A 19,960-nucleotide genomic window follows, 5' to 3' on the forward strand; every position below is an offset into this window, starting at 1 on the left:
GGACTTATACCTTCAATTTTCTTGAAGTCTAAGGCTTTGCAAGATACTAGGGCATACTTCATCAATGTGAAACTAGAAATTCACAAACATAACAAACAACTACCTCATCACAATATTTTGGAACAAAAGCTTATTTCTAGGGTACAATAAAATACAGTTATTCTTTAGCAATAAACTATGGCTGCTTTCTGCAGAGGAACAGGAGAGCAAGAGACATTTGGAAGGCTCCAGGTGGAGAACATATGCTATGTCAACTGTCACAGAAGAGAGAACTAGGCATTCCACATTCTTTTAGCAGGAAGACCGACTGCATTCTTGAATGCATATGTTACCACTAATTGTATATGGCTTCAAGTTTGTGCAGTACACCTTTAATGTTCTCTTCATTTGCTTTGTTGAAAAAGCAAATCATCTGTTAAAAAAAGCATTGTCTAGTGAAGCACGCATTACTTTGGCTGATGCACAGTGATTTTTTTAATTTCAACTAAAAAGCATTAAAACATGTTGCACATCAAGTTAAAAAAAACAAAAACAAAAACAATTTCTTTAACTTAATTATACTTCTACTTACAAGTATGTAAGCATTCTGTTACAGTAGTAGCATCAATCAGGTATCCATTGCACAGACGACAGGTTATATGGGCATTAATGTCCCAAAGCTTAATCTTTCTTGTTAGCATCTTTGGTGTCTGCAGAAAAGACATATCATAAAGTAACAAAGCTGTAGTGATCAGGTAAAAGTCATTTGGGAATAAATGACTAACTAGAATTAACCCTAAAGATATGTTCATACAGCTTTAGGCTCTCATGTACTGTATATGCGCATGCACGCACACACACACACACAATGATAGCACTAACTTTTAAAGGACTTCACAGCACTGAAACAATATAAAACCCACACTATTTTGCAAGTCAAAATTTAAATGGCATAGAAAACAGTCTTTCTAGCATGCTATTAAGTTCCTTTACCAATCAAGAGCCTTGGATTTAAGGTGAAACTCTACTATTCTACTGATCTAAGTCACCACATTCAGTCTAGTACAGGGAAAAAGTCAAAGATCTGGAGAGAAAATCCTCAAAGCAATTTGAGAATTTAAAGCATTTTGAGAATTGAAAAGTCAAAATAACTTGGTCTGATTTGGCATAGTAGGTTTAACCACACTTAAGTGTTTGCCTTGTGTCAGTATGGTTAAAGCATAATTTTGAAGCTGTGTTTCAATAACGGAGGTGAAAAGTAAATCTTCTGAAATCTCATTTTATTTAAACTCAAGTTAATTAAAGAACACATCACAAACCAAAATAGTCTCATTGGCACACCTGCAGTTTGTTGTACTAAGAAACATGAACTAGAAAGTTTTTCTCTCTTCAGAGCAAGGGATGGCATAACCACCATTAAAAGGAAGAAAAATCAGAAATTAAAAATGAAACACTTCATTTAACTTTTTTTGCAGCAACCCCAATTGCTTGTAGAGAAAACACCACACAAAGCCCATGCCTTAACAAACAAACTGTTGCCTTTTAAATATAGCTATATTTTATTTTTCAAAATATATTGAAAAGAAAATTGTACTGTTACTGTAATTAGACAGCATTAGAGTTAATTAACAGAGTAGGCTAAACTGCCTTAAAACTACTTGGTTTCTGCGCTGCAAGAGTCACCGAATTACACTGTTTTCCATTAAAGTGACTTCACTGTCCCTAGCTCACAAATACTAGTTTTCACCTAGCTTAGTTTGGAACGCATTTCAGAATTTGAATGGTGATGCATGTTCCCCAAATTTCACAAAGAAATATTGTAACAAGGTTGTCTGATCTTTAATTTAATTCGTCATATTCTTTTTCTAGGTTTAATGAAGTGGTACTAAGAAAAAGGAACTATGAAAAGGCAAACTTTCACACTTACCTAAACTATACCAGAACTGAAAAAGTATTTTATATTCCATTATAACCTATGGAAAAGCACGTCCAATGCCTATCCATTAAAATCTGCATTGTCCTATACAAAAATGACTAGGAAGACTTCCAGCTTTCATGGCTAAGAAGTAAATGACACAAAAATCAAACTTATTTTTATGGCATTTGAGATTTCTTAATTAAACTAGTGACCAGTCATTACAGAAGAATTAAAGCACAACTGGTTTTGCAGTAGACTAGATAGGTCAGAACCTACGCGAGGAAATTGAATTACTCTTCTAAATTATATTTTATAGATTTATTTCTAACCAACTGAAAACCAGCCACATATTAAACTCTTGGAATTTAGTGCATGAGGTCTGCAGTTAAAGAAGCTACTACATGAAGTATGTACATTTCCATGGCACAGGAGAAGACCTATTCAATATCACTGTTTAAGACAACTTCAGGAGATGGCTTAAAACCATCTGTTAAAGAAAAGTCAGCACACTGGAAAATATAATTCATGACAGGTGAAAGAGAAATTAAGCTACAAGGACACTTAAAAAGTTAATATCAATACAACTCTAGTTACTTGCCTAGGCAGGAATTCAGATAAAAGTGTTCAGGATCACCACAGACTGAATCCAAGCACTAATGAGGCAGAAGAGCCAAAGATATTATGGTGAAAACTGAAGCAAAGATATTATTTATTTTCTAGAAAAAGCATGACAATTTTTTCCCACTACAGTAGAGACAAGCACTGCCACTAGGAAAAAACCTGCAACAAAAAAAACCAGTTCAGATAGTGTATAGTGTTATGAGAACAATGAATGAACCATACAATGAAGAAGGTAAAAATACTACAAAACAGTAATAAAGCCCATTGTGCCAGAAAAAGAGGATAGCAAAGATAATACACACTTCACTGACTGAATGGAAAAAAAAAATCATACACTTTTTGGCCACGGAAAAATGCATGTCTTCTAGAACATCCAGAGCAAGCCTGTCAAATCAACCTTATAAAAACTGTATACATCTTTCAAGGATAACACAAACCTCGTCTCATCAAACATTTAAAGAACAGAAACTGGGAACTACTGGAAGAAGCAGCAGAATGGGAACAGTTTTTTCTAGGGCATTAGACACTTCAGTTTCAAAACCTACAGTAGGAGATGTCTCCAGAAGGCCTGGCCCACATTGCCATCTTGCAGCTTCTAAAACAAGAGAATGATGTCTTCTCTGCATATGCAGAGGCTCAGACACTGTAGCTTCAACACAGTTTGAAATTCCAATAAGCAATGCAACTGCTAAGGTCTGTAAGCAAGCTGTGAGTGTCAGACTCCACTTTAGCCTGCGTATTGTGCAATTGAGACCTATGTCCTCTAGTCTCAGGAAAAGAAGAAAATTGGAATGCCTCTTTTATTTTTCAAAACAGTTAACCTGTAACAATAGGAGACCTGATTAAAAAGAGAAAGGGAGGGGGGGGCGCAGCAGAGAAGGCCAGACCAGTTCACATCTATTTGGAAAGGAAGGGAGGAGCTAGCAACAAAATGGTGTAATTACCAAGATGTCAGTTCAGTTAGACAACATATTTAAAGACTCAGACTTCGAAGACAACTTGAATTGCTTCCCAGCAGGAAAGAGGGGAAAAAAATAGCAAAACTACTTACATATATAAAGAAGAAATAGGACTAAGATTACAGCCTCACATATGAAATTAAGTTCATTAATAACAGCAACAAATTAAAAATGTAAAGTAATTCCACATTCACCACCTGTCTGTTCTGTATCACTTCAGACGAAAATAAATAACATAATTGCTAATTTCACCATCAACTACTTTTTTATCATTATTAATGTATTTGAAGGATACACAGTCATATTACAAAATATGAAGCTAAGCTACTGTTCACAATACTCAGAAAGAAACTCTCAATGCAGGTAGATGGCTAATACAGGATGTCTTCCATGTCCCTATCTGGAATATGTTAAGAACTATCAACTCAGAAGGAGTACTAGTCTATTTGAACAACATATCTGCTCTTGGGAAGGAGTCCCAACATTCCCAAGTTCCTACAGCCTACTGTGAAACAAAAGTTATAAGGCTGTCTTATATGATGAAAGTGACAAGTTCTTATCATCCCACCAAAAACCCACACCAAACATAGTTTTCAAGTAACCATATATACACTGAAGTACACTGCTGTAGGGAAAAAACATGGATTAGATCTGAAGACTGGAAGCAAACAGAAGGTACAAAAAAATTCCAATACATTAATGCTGACAAGCATATCATAAATAAATCCCTAAGCCCTACTTCTATGTCATCTTAACTCCACCTTAATTATTGATGACTACCCATTATTTCAACATTACAAATACAGTAATGAAGTAAAAATCTATTTGTTGAAAAATTAAGATTTTACATTACTCTAATCAGCTTGTAAATTTCAGTTGAAATATTATTTATGGAAGTATTTATTCATATATTTATTGATAATATTGAATTATCATCGACCAAGCAACTGAAAAACTAGTCAAATTTTTTTAACTGCTGGGCTCCCAAAAAAGCAAGATGACATCACATCTATCTTGAGAAAATCTCAGTATCCTTCAGAAGACTCAGCATTTGCTTTTGCTCTTTAGGTAGCACTCTCAAAGAGCCTCTTTTATTATATGACATGTAGTAACATAAAGAAAGGAGGAAAAGCATGTTTACCAGCTGCTGGATTTCTCTGAACAATTCTGAATGAAGTGACATCCTTCTGCTTAGACTACTGACACTTTCTGCACATACAATTAATACATGTTAGTAATCTCATACAAACTGGAACAGAACAGCAAGACTGTGCAATGTTTAAAACATGAAGTTTGACTAAGAAACACCAAGATTAGCCAGCCTGCTTTAACCAAATTTATGCAAATCTAGATTTCCTATTAATACCTTCCCTTTGAAAAAGGGAATGAGATTTTTCCAAATCTGAACTCCAGGTGGTATCTTCCATAAATCTCATCTTCCCATCTCTCAAACAGTGATATGTTGAAAAGAAAGCTAAAAGTGAATTCAGAAACTTCCAAAACAAGTAATCTAACCATAAAAATAAAAACAACAAAGGTCCAAAACCATCTCTGAATACACATTCCCAAGTGAGTTTGCATCTTAAGACCATGGAAATGTTCAGACAACTGGATAAAGCATTGAGCAACCCAGCTGACCTCATAGCTTACCCTGCTTTGAGCAGTTGGATTACATGATCTCCTGATGTCTTTTCCAACCATAATTATCCTATGATTCTATGAACTTACTACAGTATTACACTACCTTCACCTACCCATGTAAGCTGAACTTCTTACTGTTTTGACTGCTCTCAAGCTGCTAATTGAGTACTTCAAGTAACTGTTATCTGGTTATAATCACATAGACATCAAGTCAATGAAGTTAGCATGAGTTCAGCGTCTAAAAATGGTTGCTTTAAAAAGAAAATTGGCAGAATCAGGTTGAAGCTGCAGTCACACACACCAGCTTGAAGTAATAATAGGTGGGGACAATAAGTCTACCTGTCCAAAGCACCACAGGCTGATGCTTTCTTGCATAACATCTTAAAAATCAAAACAAAACAAAACCGTATCTCCAAACTGAGACTTCTTTGTTACACAGACTTTATAAACTCACTACACTGTACAGGAGTTAGTATGAAAAGCAAACCTCTCAAATAGTCTCAGTTTATTGTAATTTGCCTTATTTTGTAATGTGACCAATCAGTCACTGCATAGAAGATGCATGCTCAAGAGCTTCTGAATCTTTCACAGGATTGCAGCCAAGTTGAGAAGCAGAAGTCTCAAAGAAAGTTATCATCCTACACAGAAGCAGACAACTTCAGTGGACAGACCAGGATCTGATATTTACAACGTATTTTCCAAACCTAACAGCCCCTTTTTCACAGTTGAACACTGCAAACCTTAGGCTCCCGTCAAACCTCTATGGCAGTTAGCAGACAATGGAAGTACCATACCTTAATTTAGCCTTTAGAAAGCCAAACCCAAGCAAGGCAAATCTGTAGGATACAGAGGTTCATTAGTTCTTTGACACAGTTACCTGCCTAAATAGTAACATACTACAGCAAGTAATCTCAAAGAAACTGTAAGAACTGCATATAACATTCTGAGACTCTCAATCCACTGAACAGTGACATTTGATTAAAAAAAAAATAAAGTTTCTCACTCTTTACCCAGCCAACGTGCGAACACTAGAACCAAAGCATGATTCTTCTCCCTCAAAACGTTGTCGATGGAATAGGAAGAAGTCACTCAAGCTCCTCAGTTCTATAATCACAAAACAATTCTCAACTACAGATGCTTCTTTTTAAGGGGGGGGGAGGGGGGGGGAGGGCAACAAAGCACACCAACCTGAGCCTCACCTGTCTGTACAGGAAATGTAAAATGTAGAAAAATTGGCCCCTCAGCAGGTTACATAGATTCACAGGATAATGTAGATTGGAAGTAACCTCCAAACTGCTGTAATCCAACCTTGCACTCAAAGTAGGCTCACTTAAATTGAGTTGCTGTGGGCCTGTTCCTGCTGCATTCAGAAAACCTTCAAGAACGGACATTCCACAGCCTCTCTAGGCAACTTATTCCAGGCTCTTACCACCCTCACTGGAAAAAAGTGCTCCTACTGTCTCATAGGAATTTCCTGTGTTGCAACTTGTGTGCAATGCCTCTCATCCTACAAGTGTGCACCTCCAAGAATAGCGCAGCTGCATCTTCTTGATTTCTGTCCACAGGTGTATTGAAAACAGTAATTATATATTCCCTTATTCTTAGTATCTTTTTCTTTAGAACCTTTGTAAACACAGCACAAAATCCAGCAACACCAGAATCTCAGTCAATAGCGAAGACCCACTTTTAACCCAAGTTGTTAGTACTTTGGGAATTATTTTTGACTCAGATCAAAACAAACCAGCACTGTACTGCTTTAGAGAAATAGGAAACCTTCTAAAGTTTCAGAGACCTGAATCACACTTTAAAAAGAATTAAGAGGTCCTGTTTAAAACAAAAATTAAAACAAGAGCCCTGAAAATACTGGATTAAGCAATCATTCCCTTAGAAAGACAAACAAAGCCTACTTTCCTAAAATTTGCCACTTATGAATCCTGAAATGGATGGGAGACATAACAGAAGAGCTACCCGATTCAATTTCAAAGAGACTGCTTTCCTAACAGCTGTAAAGCAACGAATTATTCATAAACAACATACCAACAATGGAGAGAGAAGAGACCGTCTCCTTAAGTGCTGGTACATGAAACACACAAACAAAAAGTTCCAAACTTTTAGCTAATACGCAAATATGAATATACACAAAGATTAGTATTTCTTCATCTTCATCATTATTTTGTGTCACACTGTTGGCATGGTGTCAGCCTCTCACTGGCTGGTAAGTCTTACATCACACCAGGAGGAAGTGAGTGAAGACAATTACAAAGGCATCTGGACTATAATCCCAATTAAAAAGTAAGCAAACAAACAAAACCATACACACACAGAGTCAGGAGAGGTTGGAGGGTGTATGCACGTCAGATAGCCAGCTGGTTTTGTTCATGCTATATTTCATCCACTAAGGCAGTGCTCTATTAAGATGATCAAGCAAAAAGGTAAGCAGTGTATTACAGATCTCTACTAAAATGGTGTCGCTAATAAGACAACCCTGAATGTCTCTGTACAATCTTTCACCTTTCAGAGATATTTCAGCACTAAAAACTATTATTCATGCAAGCTTACAGAGAGGATCAGCAGAGGGACTCCTGAGAAGTATGGCCTTATCATTTATATAAACACTAGTCAGGAATATTTTGGCCTACATGAGGCATACCTCTTAAAACAGCATTTCTTTTCAGAGTCTGCCATCCAGAGACCTGAAAAGACAGAAAAATAGTCTGAAAGTTAACATCCAAAATTCCTCACAATCCAGCTGCCACAAAGAAAGACTTAGCTCACTAAATTAATCTAAAATTATCTAAGTATCTAGATTAAGATAACAGCAGGGCAGGGGGAAGTTCTGAGTAAGAAAAAGAAAGGGAGATTAGACTGTCAGATCCTCAAAAAAAGATATGTAATATAGTCTCCTATGAAAGGACACACACAGGCAATGAAAATTACTCAAAAATCCAAGTAGTCCTGTCACTATGTGATGGCGAAATGAAATTATCTTCACAAATTATTGGTAAAATAACCAAATAAATAAGCAGAAACTTTGAACCACAACTTGTAGACTAAATAGTGATCAATCTTTAAGAAAAGAAAGGATTTTGGATTGAAGATCCATAGCCAGATAAGCATTATTCTCAGTTTTCAAGCCATATTTGCAAGTAATCTGCTCTTTGTGTCTTAAGTTTCCAAAAATACTTTCAAGGAAATTATTTGTACTTCCAGAATCTCTAGTTATTTCCCAAAATAAAATTATATTTAAAAAAAAAATAATAAAAAAACCTTTGCATCACCTTTAGCCAGAGGATAATCTCATATGAATAGATTAGCTTGACAGAAGGAGACAATTTCTCTTATTAAGTTAATTCACACAGGAAATACTCAGATGTTACAGAAACAGGTAAAGAGTACTACTATTTCCATCTTCCTGCTCCAAAAAATCAAAGGCATAGCCTGTAGTTACTGCTAAGGGAATTACAAATACAATGATACAACAAGGTATTAATGATAGCACTAGGTGAGAACTTCAGTACAATGCAAATAAAAATCTCTTAGCAATTCCATTGTGAACTTTTTTGACTGCATTCAGAGAAAAAAATTACTATTAACCAAAAGCAATGCAGAGTTGCATGAGATGCTCTTTTGTTGGAACCTACAAAAAAAGCCCTCACCAAGGATGGAAAGCCCCTCACATCGACAGGAGAAGAAACTCCAGAAGGCATTTGCCACAAAAGAGATCTATTTCTGCAGCAAAATATGGAGAACAGAGCAGTCAATGACACTACTTCCTGAAGAAAGCGAGTCACAGACTTATCACCATTCCAAGAGCACATCACAACATACACTTCCAAGTAATGGTCTTTCAAAAGGAATTGTCATGCATCTTCCCTCACTGCTACTGGGAGAGGACAAGGTAACACTTTGGTTCAGCTAGAAGAAGAAAGTGGCACTCAGCTTGGGAGGAAAAAGCCCACAAGCAAGTCAGTCTTAAATCACCTCCATATTCTTCACGTTCTGGTTACAGGAAGAGAGTGATGCACCATAAAAGCTAAAGACAGGGTAATTCAGTTCATTTTTATATCTAGACGGTTGCTGGAGACCGGGCAAGTGGATCGCTCCACTGATCCTGCACACTAACAAGTGTGCACACTAATATTCCAAAATGTTTTTTCTTTAAAGGACTGTTCAACTGCTATGGCTGCTCTTGATAACTTGACAGATTATCAAACTGTGATTCTCAATTTGTACCACCAATCTTTGTAAAGCAAAACAGTAAGTTACTCTTACAGGTACAAATCCAGAAATGAAGTGAATGCCTGAAGGATTTACAAATTATTACAACCTTGCTCTATTTTAAAAGGATAAGCATGCATTTTTCTTTTGCTGAAATATAGTGTAATAATGTTACTTCATTAATATGCAGAAGTATAGTGCTCACAGTGGAGAGAGGCTGAAAAAAAAAGCTATATGTGGTAGATGCTAGTAATTTTGCTGGATAATTACTGAAAGGCACTAAGGTCATACAGCACTGAAAGCTGAATGACAATAGAAATAGAAGCAGCAGGTATACCTCAATTCCTAAGGACGGTGTCATTAAAGTGAAAGTCACAGCTCTAAGAACAAAACATTACAACAACGGAACTTTACTCAGACCCAAAACTTAGTGTGAGAAAGAAATTTTTCAAATCTTATGTCAGGCATAAGCCTCACACACTTTTGTTAGTATGCAGACAAAACCCAGTAGACAAACCTAGGTCTACAACGAGCTAAATTAAACTGTAGGAAAAAAGACAGTCTTTGCTATGGCAGCCAGTTTAATTATTCTCAGAGTCTGCCAGTAAATACTGGTAAATTAATTACTTTAATATTTCTTTAACTATTTAATATTAAATTCTTAAATACTACTAAATATTTTCAATTTTAACAGCTTTTTCCATATAATTCCACAATCTACATTAGCTGAACAGGCCTGCAAACACCTCATTCCATCGAGACAGGATCCCAAAAAGGCTCCTGACATTGTGAACATAGCCATGTAACTACAGAACTAATGCTTGGTTAAAATAGCAGTCTAAATTACACTTTCAGCACAATGCAACTGAAGGCAGTGTTGCATGGTCATGAAGTCAGAGGTTATGAAGAAATGCAAACACAGAATTTATGCCTCTCCAACTAGCTTGATTAAAACATAAAAATAGCCTGTTATTGTAATCAATCGCAGTAGAAAGATGTATGTTGCTAATGGCTGAACAGAGAGACCTCTGTTCCATAAGGAAATTTACTTAGCAGTAACTTATTAAAATAATATCATGCTGACCTGGAACAGATCAAAAGAATTCTGGCTAAGTGAAACAAATTTAAAAACCCCACCAGTTTAATATAAAGTACCTTGCACTTCTGCAAATCTTTCCATCACAGGGCAAGATATTTATGAGTCATAAATTTATTTCAAGAGAACTGGAGAGGTCATCCCAGTCCTACTTTCATTGCTAACAAGGTCAATACAGCCTATACAGTACTTTAAAGAATGATGAGGATATTACCTCAGGTAAAAAACTTACGATGCAGGACACCTTTTTTAAGGGATGGAAGGATACAGAAAACAGAATATTTGTGGTTGCTTTGGCTTCAGATATCAAAGTTGTGTATTTCGCCTGTTGTCAGTTTATGTTGTTGAATTTTTACTTTCAAAGTTAATGTTATCAGCCACTTAAAAAAAAAAAAAAGAGAACAGTAACTTCAAACATACTAGCAGTTAGAAGGTTGTGCTGGGTTTAGCAAATGCTGTAAGAGATGAAAAATTTTCTTCCAAATTGAGTTTTAAAATATTGTAAACGTCAACAATATTCTTTAGGTTGTGTTTGCAAAGCACTATTTATTAAAAGGAAGAAACTACCAGAAACAAACCTTTTTGTTGAGTAGAAAGAAATATGGTTAAAGATTTAAATTTGCTTTCGCAAGCCAAGTTATGATTAACAGCCCATGTGCAGCCTTTATGACTTAGTTCATCCGCATAATTATGTGTTAAGGCAGCAAATGTATCTGTGTACTCTTTTAGTATCATGCCAGCAATTTCTCACATCTCAGATGAACTCCTCGTAAGTCGTTTTTCCCATTTCTGGGAATGTACTACCACCACCAGATGGCACCGGTGCCCTAACTTCAATAAAGCAGATATACCTCTTAATTACCCAACACAGAAAAAGGAGGACTCCCCCCAACGGGGGGGGTGTGGGGGGGGAATCTCTTTACACATTTGTTGTCTCTGTCTTCTTAAAACAATGATCTACTGAGCACAAACACAGGATGCAGTTAATTTTAATCAGTACATAGTATTTTAACATTATTGCGATACCAGCACTACCCCCCAGAATACAGAGAGCAGCATGCTCCTTGGTGCGTTTGTTCAGAGGGTTTTGTGGTTATTTTAAGTTTACCTTCTGTTGAGTGGAATACTGTATTTCAGTTCTGTGCCCACTTCATGGGTGTTCTGAGCAACTTGCAGACATCACATCACATGTGAACTAACTGACAGGTCAAGTTTCTCCAGTTCCAGTGGAAATTAAGATACCAATTTTTCGTTATCTCAGGGAAAAAATAGAGATGACCTACAAGAATAGTACACTACTTTTCTCACATTTCTGAGTATTTGCCTCACTGTTACATTGCTAAAACACTACTAAAAACTGCTATGCAATTTGTCCCAAAGAAGGATCTTAAATCATCTAATACTACAGAAATGAATGCCATACTCTATTATAATACTCTTGCAAGGAAAGCCACTTGTGTTCCAGCTTACTTATAGTAATTGTTATTTTCCTCTGAAAAGACTCAAGAGTGATGATCAATTTCTCCACTGGTGAACACTGTGGAGATGAAAGGCAGAGCACCAAAAGAGACTTAAGGGAAAATCAGGCTGCACCTGGCAGCCCAAAAGAGGCAATGCTGCAGCAGCTCCAAATCCCCAGATACAACTTGCAGTACACACAGAGCAGACATATACAACACACAAACACCACAACCAGTGACAACAGATCAGTTAAGATAAACACACACAGCATGCACATGAACACAAACAGCATGAACAGCCTCACCCTGCTTCCCTCTCTGGCTGAGCGGAATGAAGGTCCACTAGTGAGAGTATATACACATAACGTGCAACGTGGATCCCCTCAGCAGCTGGACTCAGACTCCTGGTCTGCCCAGTAGCTACCTCCTGGATCCCAGTCTCCACAATTGCTCTCACCTGGACATACATGTCTTTGAGGCCATGGCCCCACTCCAGTTGCTGAACAGACTGTCTGGGGTGTGGTTGCTGGTACACATGCATACAAACATGCATGCACACAGAGCTTACTGGGACTCTCCTGCTCCCCCAGTAGTTCCCCCCTTCACCCCTCACCATGGTCTCATACCCTCAGAGACACACAGGCACACATACTCCAATGGTGTCCCAGTAGCCAGTGCCTTGTGGTCTTGCTCTTAGAGCAACACATTCACCAGCAGTCTCACCCTTAGAGATGCCCAAATCCTACAGCGTCCCTGGCAGCCAGCAAGCCTCACTTTGTCAACCCGACAGCCAGCTCCTCCTCTGGTCTCCCCCTTAGAGAGGCACACATTCCTGGCCACTTCATCTACACGTAGGCTAGCCTGGCTTGCTCTTCACTAACGCTCGCTCACTCACTCACTGTAATTGCTGGCACTATGGACACAAGGGCTTCTGACCCCTGGTCCCATCCCAGTGTCTGGCACTTGGTTTCGCTCACTCTGGTCTCTCCTTACTGGCACTTATGCTCATGGTCCCCCTGGCCTGCAGTCCTGCTGCAGCTGCAGTGCCCAGACCCTCACTTCCTCCAGCTGCTGGCACCATGGACGCACAGGCACCAGTGACCTGAGGTCCCACTCTTGTTGCTGACAGTTAAGTCCACTCATACCAGTCTCTCCAGTTGCTGGCACCCTGGGGCCTCCGACCCGTGATCTGACTGCAGTCACTGGCACTCCAGCCCCCACAGACACACCTGCACACAGAACTGAGCGCCTCTCACCCAGGAAGGAGTTAGAAAGGACTTTAAGAAGGCGGCAAGACATACTGCACTGATCAGACTCAGGGCATGGCCAGACACATGTACTGACCAGCCAGCTATTTACACATGCCTGGCCTTCTAAATCATGAAACGGGTTGCCCAGAGAAGTTGTAGATGCCCCATCCCTGGAAGTGTTCAGGGTCTGGGGCTTGAAGCAATCGAATCTGGTGAAAGATGTTCCTGTCCAAGGCAGGGGGAGTTGGACTAGATGATCTTTGAAGGTCCCTTCCAAACCAAACCATTCTACGATTCTATGACTCTAAACAAAGTAAATGTAAGCTGTTCTTCAGCCCTGCAAAAGGAAATACTTAAACAGAGGGCACAGAACACGGGATAGATCCTCACCAAGAACAGTTCTTCTTCCAGTAAGTTATTTCTCAGCTGGCCAACAAGCATTATTTTCTCTGTACCAGACCTATCAAAGCAGGGCATTCCACTGTGTACTTAGAAAGTTATCCCTCTTTAGTCTCTCACAGCAATGTTTGTGGAGCGTATGAATGCCAAACCAGAGTAAACTGCTGACAATTAGATACATACTTCAGCTGCCGTTCAGAAAAGAAGAGAAACACATATGCATGACCAAGCAGCGTAACTTTACTTTCATGTACTCAAGTCCAAGATGGTGCAGATGATCCCTTAAGGAAGTCCACTGGAAAATCTCCTCAATAAACATTTTGTGAAGTCCTCTTAATATTTACAATTAAAAAATACAGTAGTCATCAAACCTGGAATTCATCATATATATTTTTTAAATTCAGCTAATGCTAGACCAAAGACTACTTCCCCCCTTTTCCAAATCCAGAATAGTCTACTAAATCTACTTAAGCACAGGGTGAACCTCCAAAGACTTTAACTCAGCTATGATATCTTTTACTCTGTGTATGGGAAACTGGAAACATGTAGGAAGAATATAGCCTCTCAAAGTTCATGTTATCTTAAAATATGACATTTAGAATAAAGAGCCTTAATTGACTATAACATCTAAAATACTAGCTGCCTCTACCACTAGAAAAATGGGTTTAACCACCTAACCATTCCAATTACACAGCACAGAGTGCACATAATTATTCAGATAAGCCACTACCCCAATGTTTCTTTTAGGGACTTGCCTGCGTCCCACAACTAAATGTAGGTCAACAGCCTGACTCTTAAAACCAACATAACATTCTCCACTATTTCAGTTTCTAGCCATTTACAACCCAATCTCAGTTCCTTCATAATCGCTATTTCAAAATATAGGTTTAAGTTAACTTCACTAAAGATAAAAACTAGGATATTACAAGGCCTATTTAAAAGTTTTATTATCAGAATGTACTTACCTTTCATGATGGGATTAGAAAGTCACCATGCCTTCCTAAAGCAAGCAAATGTCAATACCTATTTCATTTTTACATATTCCAGTACTTTGGGGTTTTGGGGAGGAGGAGGGAGGGGGAGTGCTGAGAAATTTCGCTGTTCCCTAATGAATCAGGAGCTTTCTTTAGAAGGCATAACTTTATAAGCTGCAGGGAAGTTATTGATTTCTTCCCAATATCTTGAATTATCAGAGGTTTGTGTCTGAGGTACTGCCTTCTGGCATCAAGAACACTTTGCCTTCAAAAGACATTCACAAAGCCAGAGTCACACAACTAAGCTAAAGGGAAGGTGAAAAAAGGACAACTGCAACAGTACCTAAAGCTCTAGACTGCTATAAAATTTTTCTCTCTCCAAAATACCGCCCAAGTCTAAGTCTATTTAGTTTAAGCATTGTTTTGAAGCACTAGCAAAAAAGAACAACAACAAAACACCCTACCTTATTTTGTAGACAGCAAGCAAAATCCCCTTCAAGACAGACATCTCAAAATTTTTAATTACTACAAGAGTATTAGTATCCCCACAAGTATATTGGAGAAAATCTTAAAGAAAACAAAGCTCATGATCCCATTTTTAAACTGACTATGTGAATTGGTAACTGAAAGGGTTGTTTTGGTTTGGGTTTTTTTGTTTGTTTGCTTGTTTTGGGATTCTTTTAATCCCTAGTCTTGGTTCTATAACTAGACAAATGCATGAGATGTTTTTCCCTCCCTGCAACCACCTGGCAACCAAAATAAGCTCTGCCTGAATATCTGTGTAGTAAAATAGTCTGTACACAGTAAGTATAACTTAATCTTCAAAATTACTGCCCAAGAGACTGCTTCAGTGATAGGTTTTATGCTAGTCAGATTTTTAAGTCAGAAATTCTTACTATTCACTAGTCATTGCACATTACTCTTAAGTTTTTAATAATTTATTGATGATCAAAAGTTAAAGAGTACTAGATGACTAGGCAAGTCAAGCAAAGTATGAATAATGTGATCTTTAGCCAACTTATTTGAAGAAATAAAGTCTGTCATGTTATTTTAGAGAACATAGATCATGATTAATGGTAACGTCAGCCATCAGGTAATAAAAAACAATGAAGAGACTCTGATATCACATCACTTTCATGAAAACATCCTCTGAAAATGACCATGTACTACTTGTTTCTTTGATCTATTATGCTCAAGAGTACTTTGGTCTTTTTTGAGGAGACTAGACTGACAGGTTAAAGAGAAACCACTTGGGGTGTAGTCACACAATTACTAACAGTTGCACTAGGGTGGCTTAAGAAATGTTCACCGCAAATCAAAACACATTCACTTCTACACAGGTCTCATTCATTTCACTGCAAAGTAAAAGACACCAGTGTTAATAAATGAAATGTAAAAAGTGACACAAATGTATGAGATAAAGTAGAAGTAATAATCAGGACATGGTAGCATTAAATCTAACCATTTAGTCTTTATTCACCCCACACACTTACCTTTTCTGGTACAATGAGAGACTAATCTGATACTTTTCCACAAAACACCTGTTTCTGTCTACACAAGATGAATTATGCCCTGCAGTGAGTTGTCAAAACAGCAAAGATGACTGTTCAAAATTTCTGTCTTCCATGTTATTAGTAAAAGACATAATGAGGAAAAAAAGGACTTCAGTAAGGCAGGAGAAACAGCAATGCAGCTGAAGACAACTGAGTGACTCAAACTGGATCCTACGCCCCGACACACAGATTTTGGTAACTTCCGTCATTTCACTTTGCAGAGAGGAATGAGGAACATCAACCACCACCTCCTCCCAGCTGTTACAGGAATTAAATTTCTTAGAAAATTCACAAAATAAGTACTACCGAATTGTTAAATATATATTTTTTTAAAAAAACAACAGACCAGAGCCATTCAGTGTTAGTTTGGCGTCTAACCATAAAAAGCTCAAAGTTACTAGACATAGTTTAATACTAGGGCTGGATACTAAGATATTTTAATCTAAGGTTTTATTTAATTTTTTTCTCTTACACATTGCATACATTTAGAGTCTGTATTAAAACTGACTGTATTAGAGTCCTGAACAGTAAAACAACTACTACCTGCTTGCTAAATTTTGGCTAAAAATGTTCACACAACTGATCTCTCAAAGTGTCTACAGTCAGAAAGATATACCAATACCCAAATTATGGAAGTTAGTTCTTTTCTTTAACTTTTCACCTGACAACAGATGCTCATAAAGCAGCAAATTAAGGAAGACACTTTGAAAATCAAGTAAATAATTGTTATTCCTTTAATAAAATCAACTAAATACAATAAATACCAGTTTGTCAGTGAAAAGGCAAGACTAGAGAGTTGTTATACACAGTATTTTACTGTACTTTAAAACGCATCTACACTTTTGTCTATCCATTAGCATAATAGAACACTGCAAAGAAGATGGACATCATCCCTGCATTGAGACTTATATTTCTTTTTTCGTAAATGAAGAGTTTTATTGGATTCATAGTAGATCTGAATTCATAGACACCATGACTTATTAATATAAAATGCCTCATATACAGTGCCTTCCATCCAAACATGTGAAAGCACAAGTTTCAAACATTAGCAATATTTTCTGCAACCTTCATCAGATACATATATTAACCCAGAATGTGTCGTGGGTCAATTTCAATAGCCACAGTCCACTGTCAGTGCAATTTTGTAAGGCACTGGTGAAACATCTTCTGAAATAATGTTCAATTCTAGTTTAACACATTAAGGAAAAATGTCATGGAACTGGACCAAGTACCAGGAAGGGTTATCACAATTATCACAATTACAAGAACACAGAGCATGAATGAAAAAACCTTGTCTTTCCTATATTCACCTATCACCTCCTGGTCTGAGAAGGCAGTATGACTGCTGCTTGTAAGATAAGGAGAAAGCAGAAAGGTTATTTAAGCTAAAAATATACAATGGAAAGAAAACACATGCATAAACTATCTAAGAGTTAAGTTTAGGAGGACTGTAGAAAAATGTTCCCAAATATCTGTCATAGTCTTACATGTCAGTTAATGTAAGTAATTGGGAACCTTGTTTACTTACCTAATGACAGTGGTAGCTGGTGGAGACATTAGCAAAGTTAACTAAATGATCCAGACAATATTTCAGGCTTTTATTGTTTCTGCAGGATGGAGCCCTGATACAGCAAGGTCACAGCAAACTCAGGAAGATGACAATAAGTATGTGTTTTTCCCTCTCAGTATGCCAGCTGCAGATCAATAAATGCAAACTGTGTCACACCTTCAACTCTTTGATTTGCAGTGCATCCATTATTAATCTCGTCTTGTAAAGACTACCTGTAACCTCTTTAAATCTTTCTTGTAGAAGCCCACTACAGAGTTTTGTTGCAGGAATATATATAAGGGAAGAAAATGAAAGCACATTTAAAATGTACAAATGAGAATTCAGGAGAGCACAGAACTTAAGCACCCTGCTTCTATCAAGCTGGAGACAGATTTTAGCCTTAGATCCCTTCAGTTCTGAAGGTGAAAGTAAACACAGTGCAAAGACATGCAAGACTAAGGTTTTCCTGATTTCAAGCAATGATGATTGAGAATCACCTTATATGAATATGCATAAAGCATCAATACTAAAGTGGAACTGGCATTGTTTAGGAAGAAAAGCAATAAGAGTAAAAAGTAAGAGAACAACAGATTTTTAAACTAAGCAAAAAGTATAGACATACTAAATGCAACCTGGCCTACTTACTTGATTGCTTCCCACCTACCATCACAACTGTCAGCCCCAGTGTGTTATACCCCATATCCTTCCTCCTCCACTCTTTCCACTGCCTCAACTCTTCCTGCAGAGTCAGGCAAGGGATAAATATGTATTACATCAACCCAAGATACATTGGCAAGTGCAATTATGGAAGAGATCACATTCTCATAATTCAGCAATAGGAGGCTTTTCAAGTGGCAAGTGATGGCAGACATCTCTTATCAGAAATAAAACATGATCAGGAACATAAGAGAATACACGATATGAGATTTTTTTTTTTATAGATACTTTCAGTTTTCTTTCAATCATGCTATTAACTTAAAAAGCTACCTTAAGTGCAGTTAGTGATCTACCTTGAGGTTATAGATTTTAACACAGATTTCATTCTATAATGATGTGTTATCTTAAAATCAATACTGAGAAGTCATTGGAACTAATCCAAAAGACTGCTGCTATGCTACAAAAGAAAAAAGGGGGGCGGGGCCATAGGTTAAAAGATAAAAATGTGGGAAAAAAAAAAAAAGCAGCTGACCATTGACAAAAGCACTCATCTTGCAGAAAGAAACGTTAATTACAAAAATCATGCATTCATGTAACCAGCCCAAAATGTACAAAACACAAGATTAATCCAATTCTCAGAGTACTTTAAGAGTTACTAAAAATATTTTTCTATTCTTTTCTTGAAGTGTCTTAAGATATTAGGGGTGTTCTTTGTTCATATGGTGGTTTGTTGGGTTTTTTTCCTCAAATAATGTAGCCATCTCAAAAGCAGCATACTACAGTCAGGGTTCCTAAATTGTATTGTCTCGTGTATCAATATCATAGAGCTAGCCTGTAAACCTCAGGAAGAAAAAAAAAAATCAATTAAACTTTTCTAGGTTTCTTGAATGAGCATTTAAAATGGCAGTGAACATACCACCACAAAAATACAGCGACATTTAGTATTGTGAATTTCTATAATTTAAGACAATACAGAGTTAATCGACTTTTCCTACATTGGTCACTAGGAGGTACCTAGCTAGCCAGTCAAGTTTCAGAGGTAAGCCACTAGCATCAGAGTCCAACTACTGGGATCAGAACTCCAAACTTTAGAACCAGTACTGAAGTTCTTCATTTTTGGAGGAAAGGTGTCTTAGGCAAAAGATCTGCAATGAGCAGCAGCGTCTCTGGAGATTTGCAGACTGAGAGCACGTGAGGCGGTTCTACTGCAACAGTATGAAAATGTTAAGTTTCATTGTACCTGCAGCACCAGATGCTAAGGGAAACAGCATCCTCTCATCTCCAACCCCAGCCTTCTCAATCACTCCTTTTAACCTCTGAGGCAAGCAATGTAGTTGGCAGAGTAGGAGTCAGCAGCAAACGCAGAGCAAAGGGAAAAGGGCAAGACAAAAAGATTTTGGAACCATCATAATTCTTTTAGATCTTGGTGTCTTGTACTGGTTTTGCTTGCTCTGCTGGTACCTAAAATCACTGAAATTGGAGACATGATACTTAACTACGTCAGTTATTACAATAATATTGAGCCTATTTAGAGAAAGTTAAGATGAAATTTTAGAATTTTATGCCCTCCTTTACAGACCCCAATAGACTGCATACCATATCAGGGGGAAAAAAAAAGATATTAAATAGAATCATAGGACAAATCTTTCATAACTTTTGCACTCATCTGTTAATGGGGACAGCAGA

General features: G+C 37.4%; 1 protein-coding gene across 5 annotated transcripts in view; it reads right to left on the reverse strand.

Annotated features, from left to right (window-relative positions):
* The window catches only part of PCGF3 (polycomb group ring finger 3), a 69,223-nt gene that overhangs the window by 27,857 nt on the left and 21,406 nt on the right, over positions 1-19,960 (reverse strand). Inside the window, exons 2-4 of one of the 5 annotated variants that reach the window (XM_054809907.1) lie at positions 7,769-7,811; positions 2,496-2,550; positions 572-689 (exon numbers count right to left, since the gene is read on the reverse strand). In XM_054809907.1, coding sequence (XP_054665882.1) covers positions 572-680 — 109 coding nt within the window. In that variant the 5' untranslated portion in view covers positions 681-689; positions 2,496-2,550; positions 7,769-7,811. Of the gene's footprint in view, positions 1-571; positions 705-2,495; positions 2,551-7,155; positions 7,172-7,768; positions 7,812-19,960 lie in introns of those variants that run through there. The other 4 variants (XM_054809905.1, XM_054809908.1, XM_054809906.1 and 1 more) reach the window with 4 other exon arrangements.

Source organism: Grus americana, chromosome Z (genome assembly GCF_028858705.1).
Source record: "Grus americana isolate bGruAme1 chromosome Z, bGruAme1.mat, whole genome shotgun sequence".
NCBI classification, from domain to species: Eukaryota; Metazoa; Chordata; class Aves; order Gruiformes; family Gruidae; genus Grus; species Grus americana.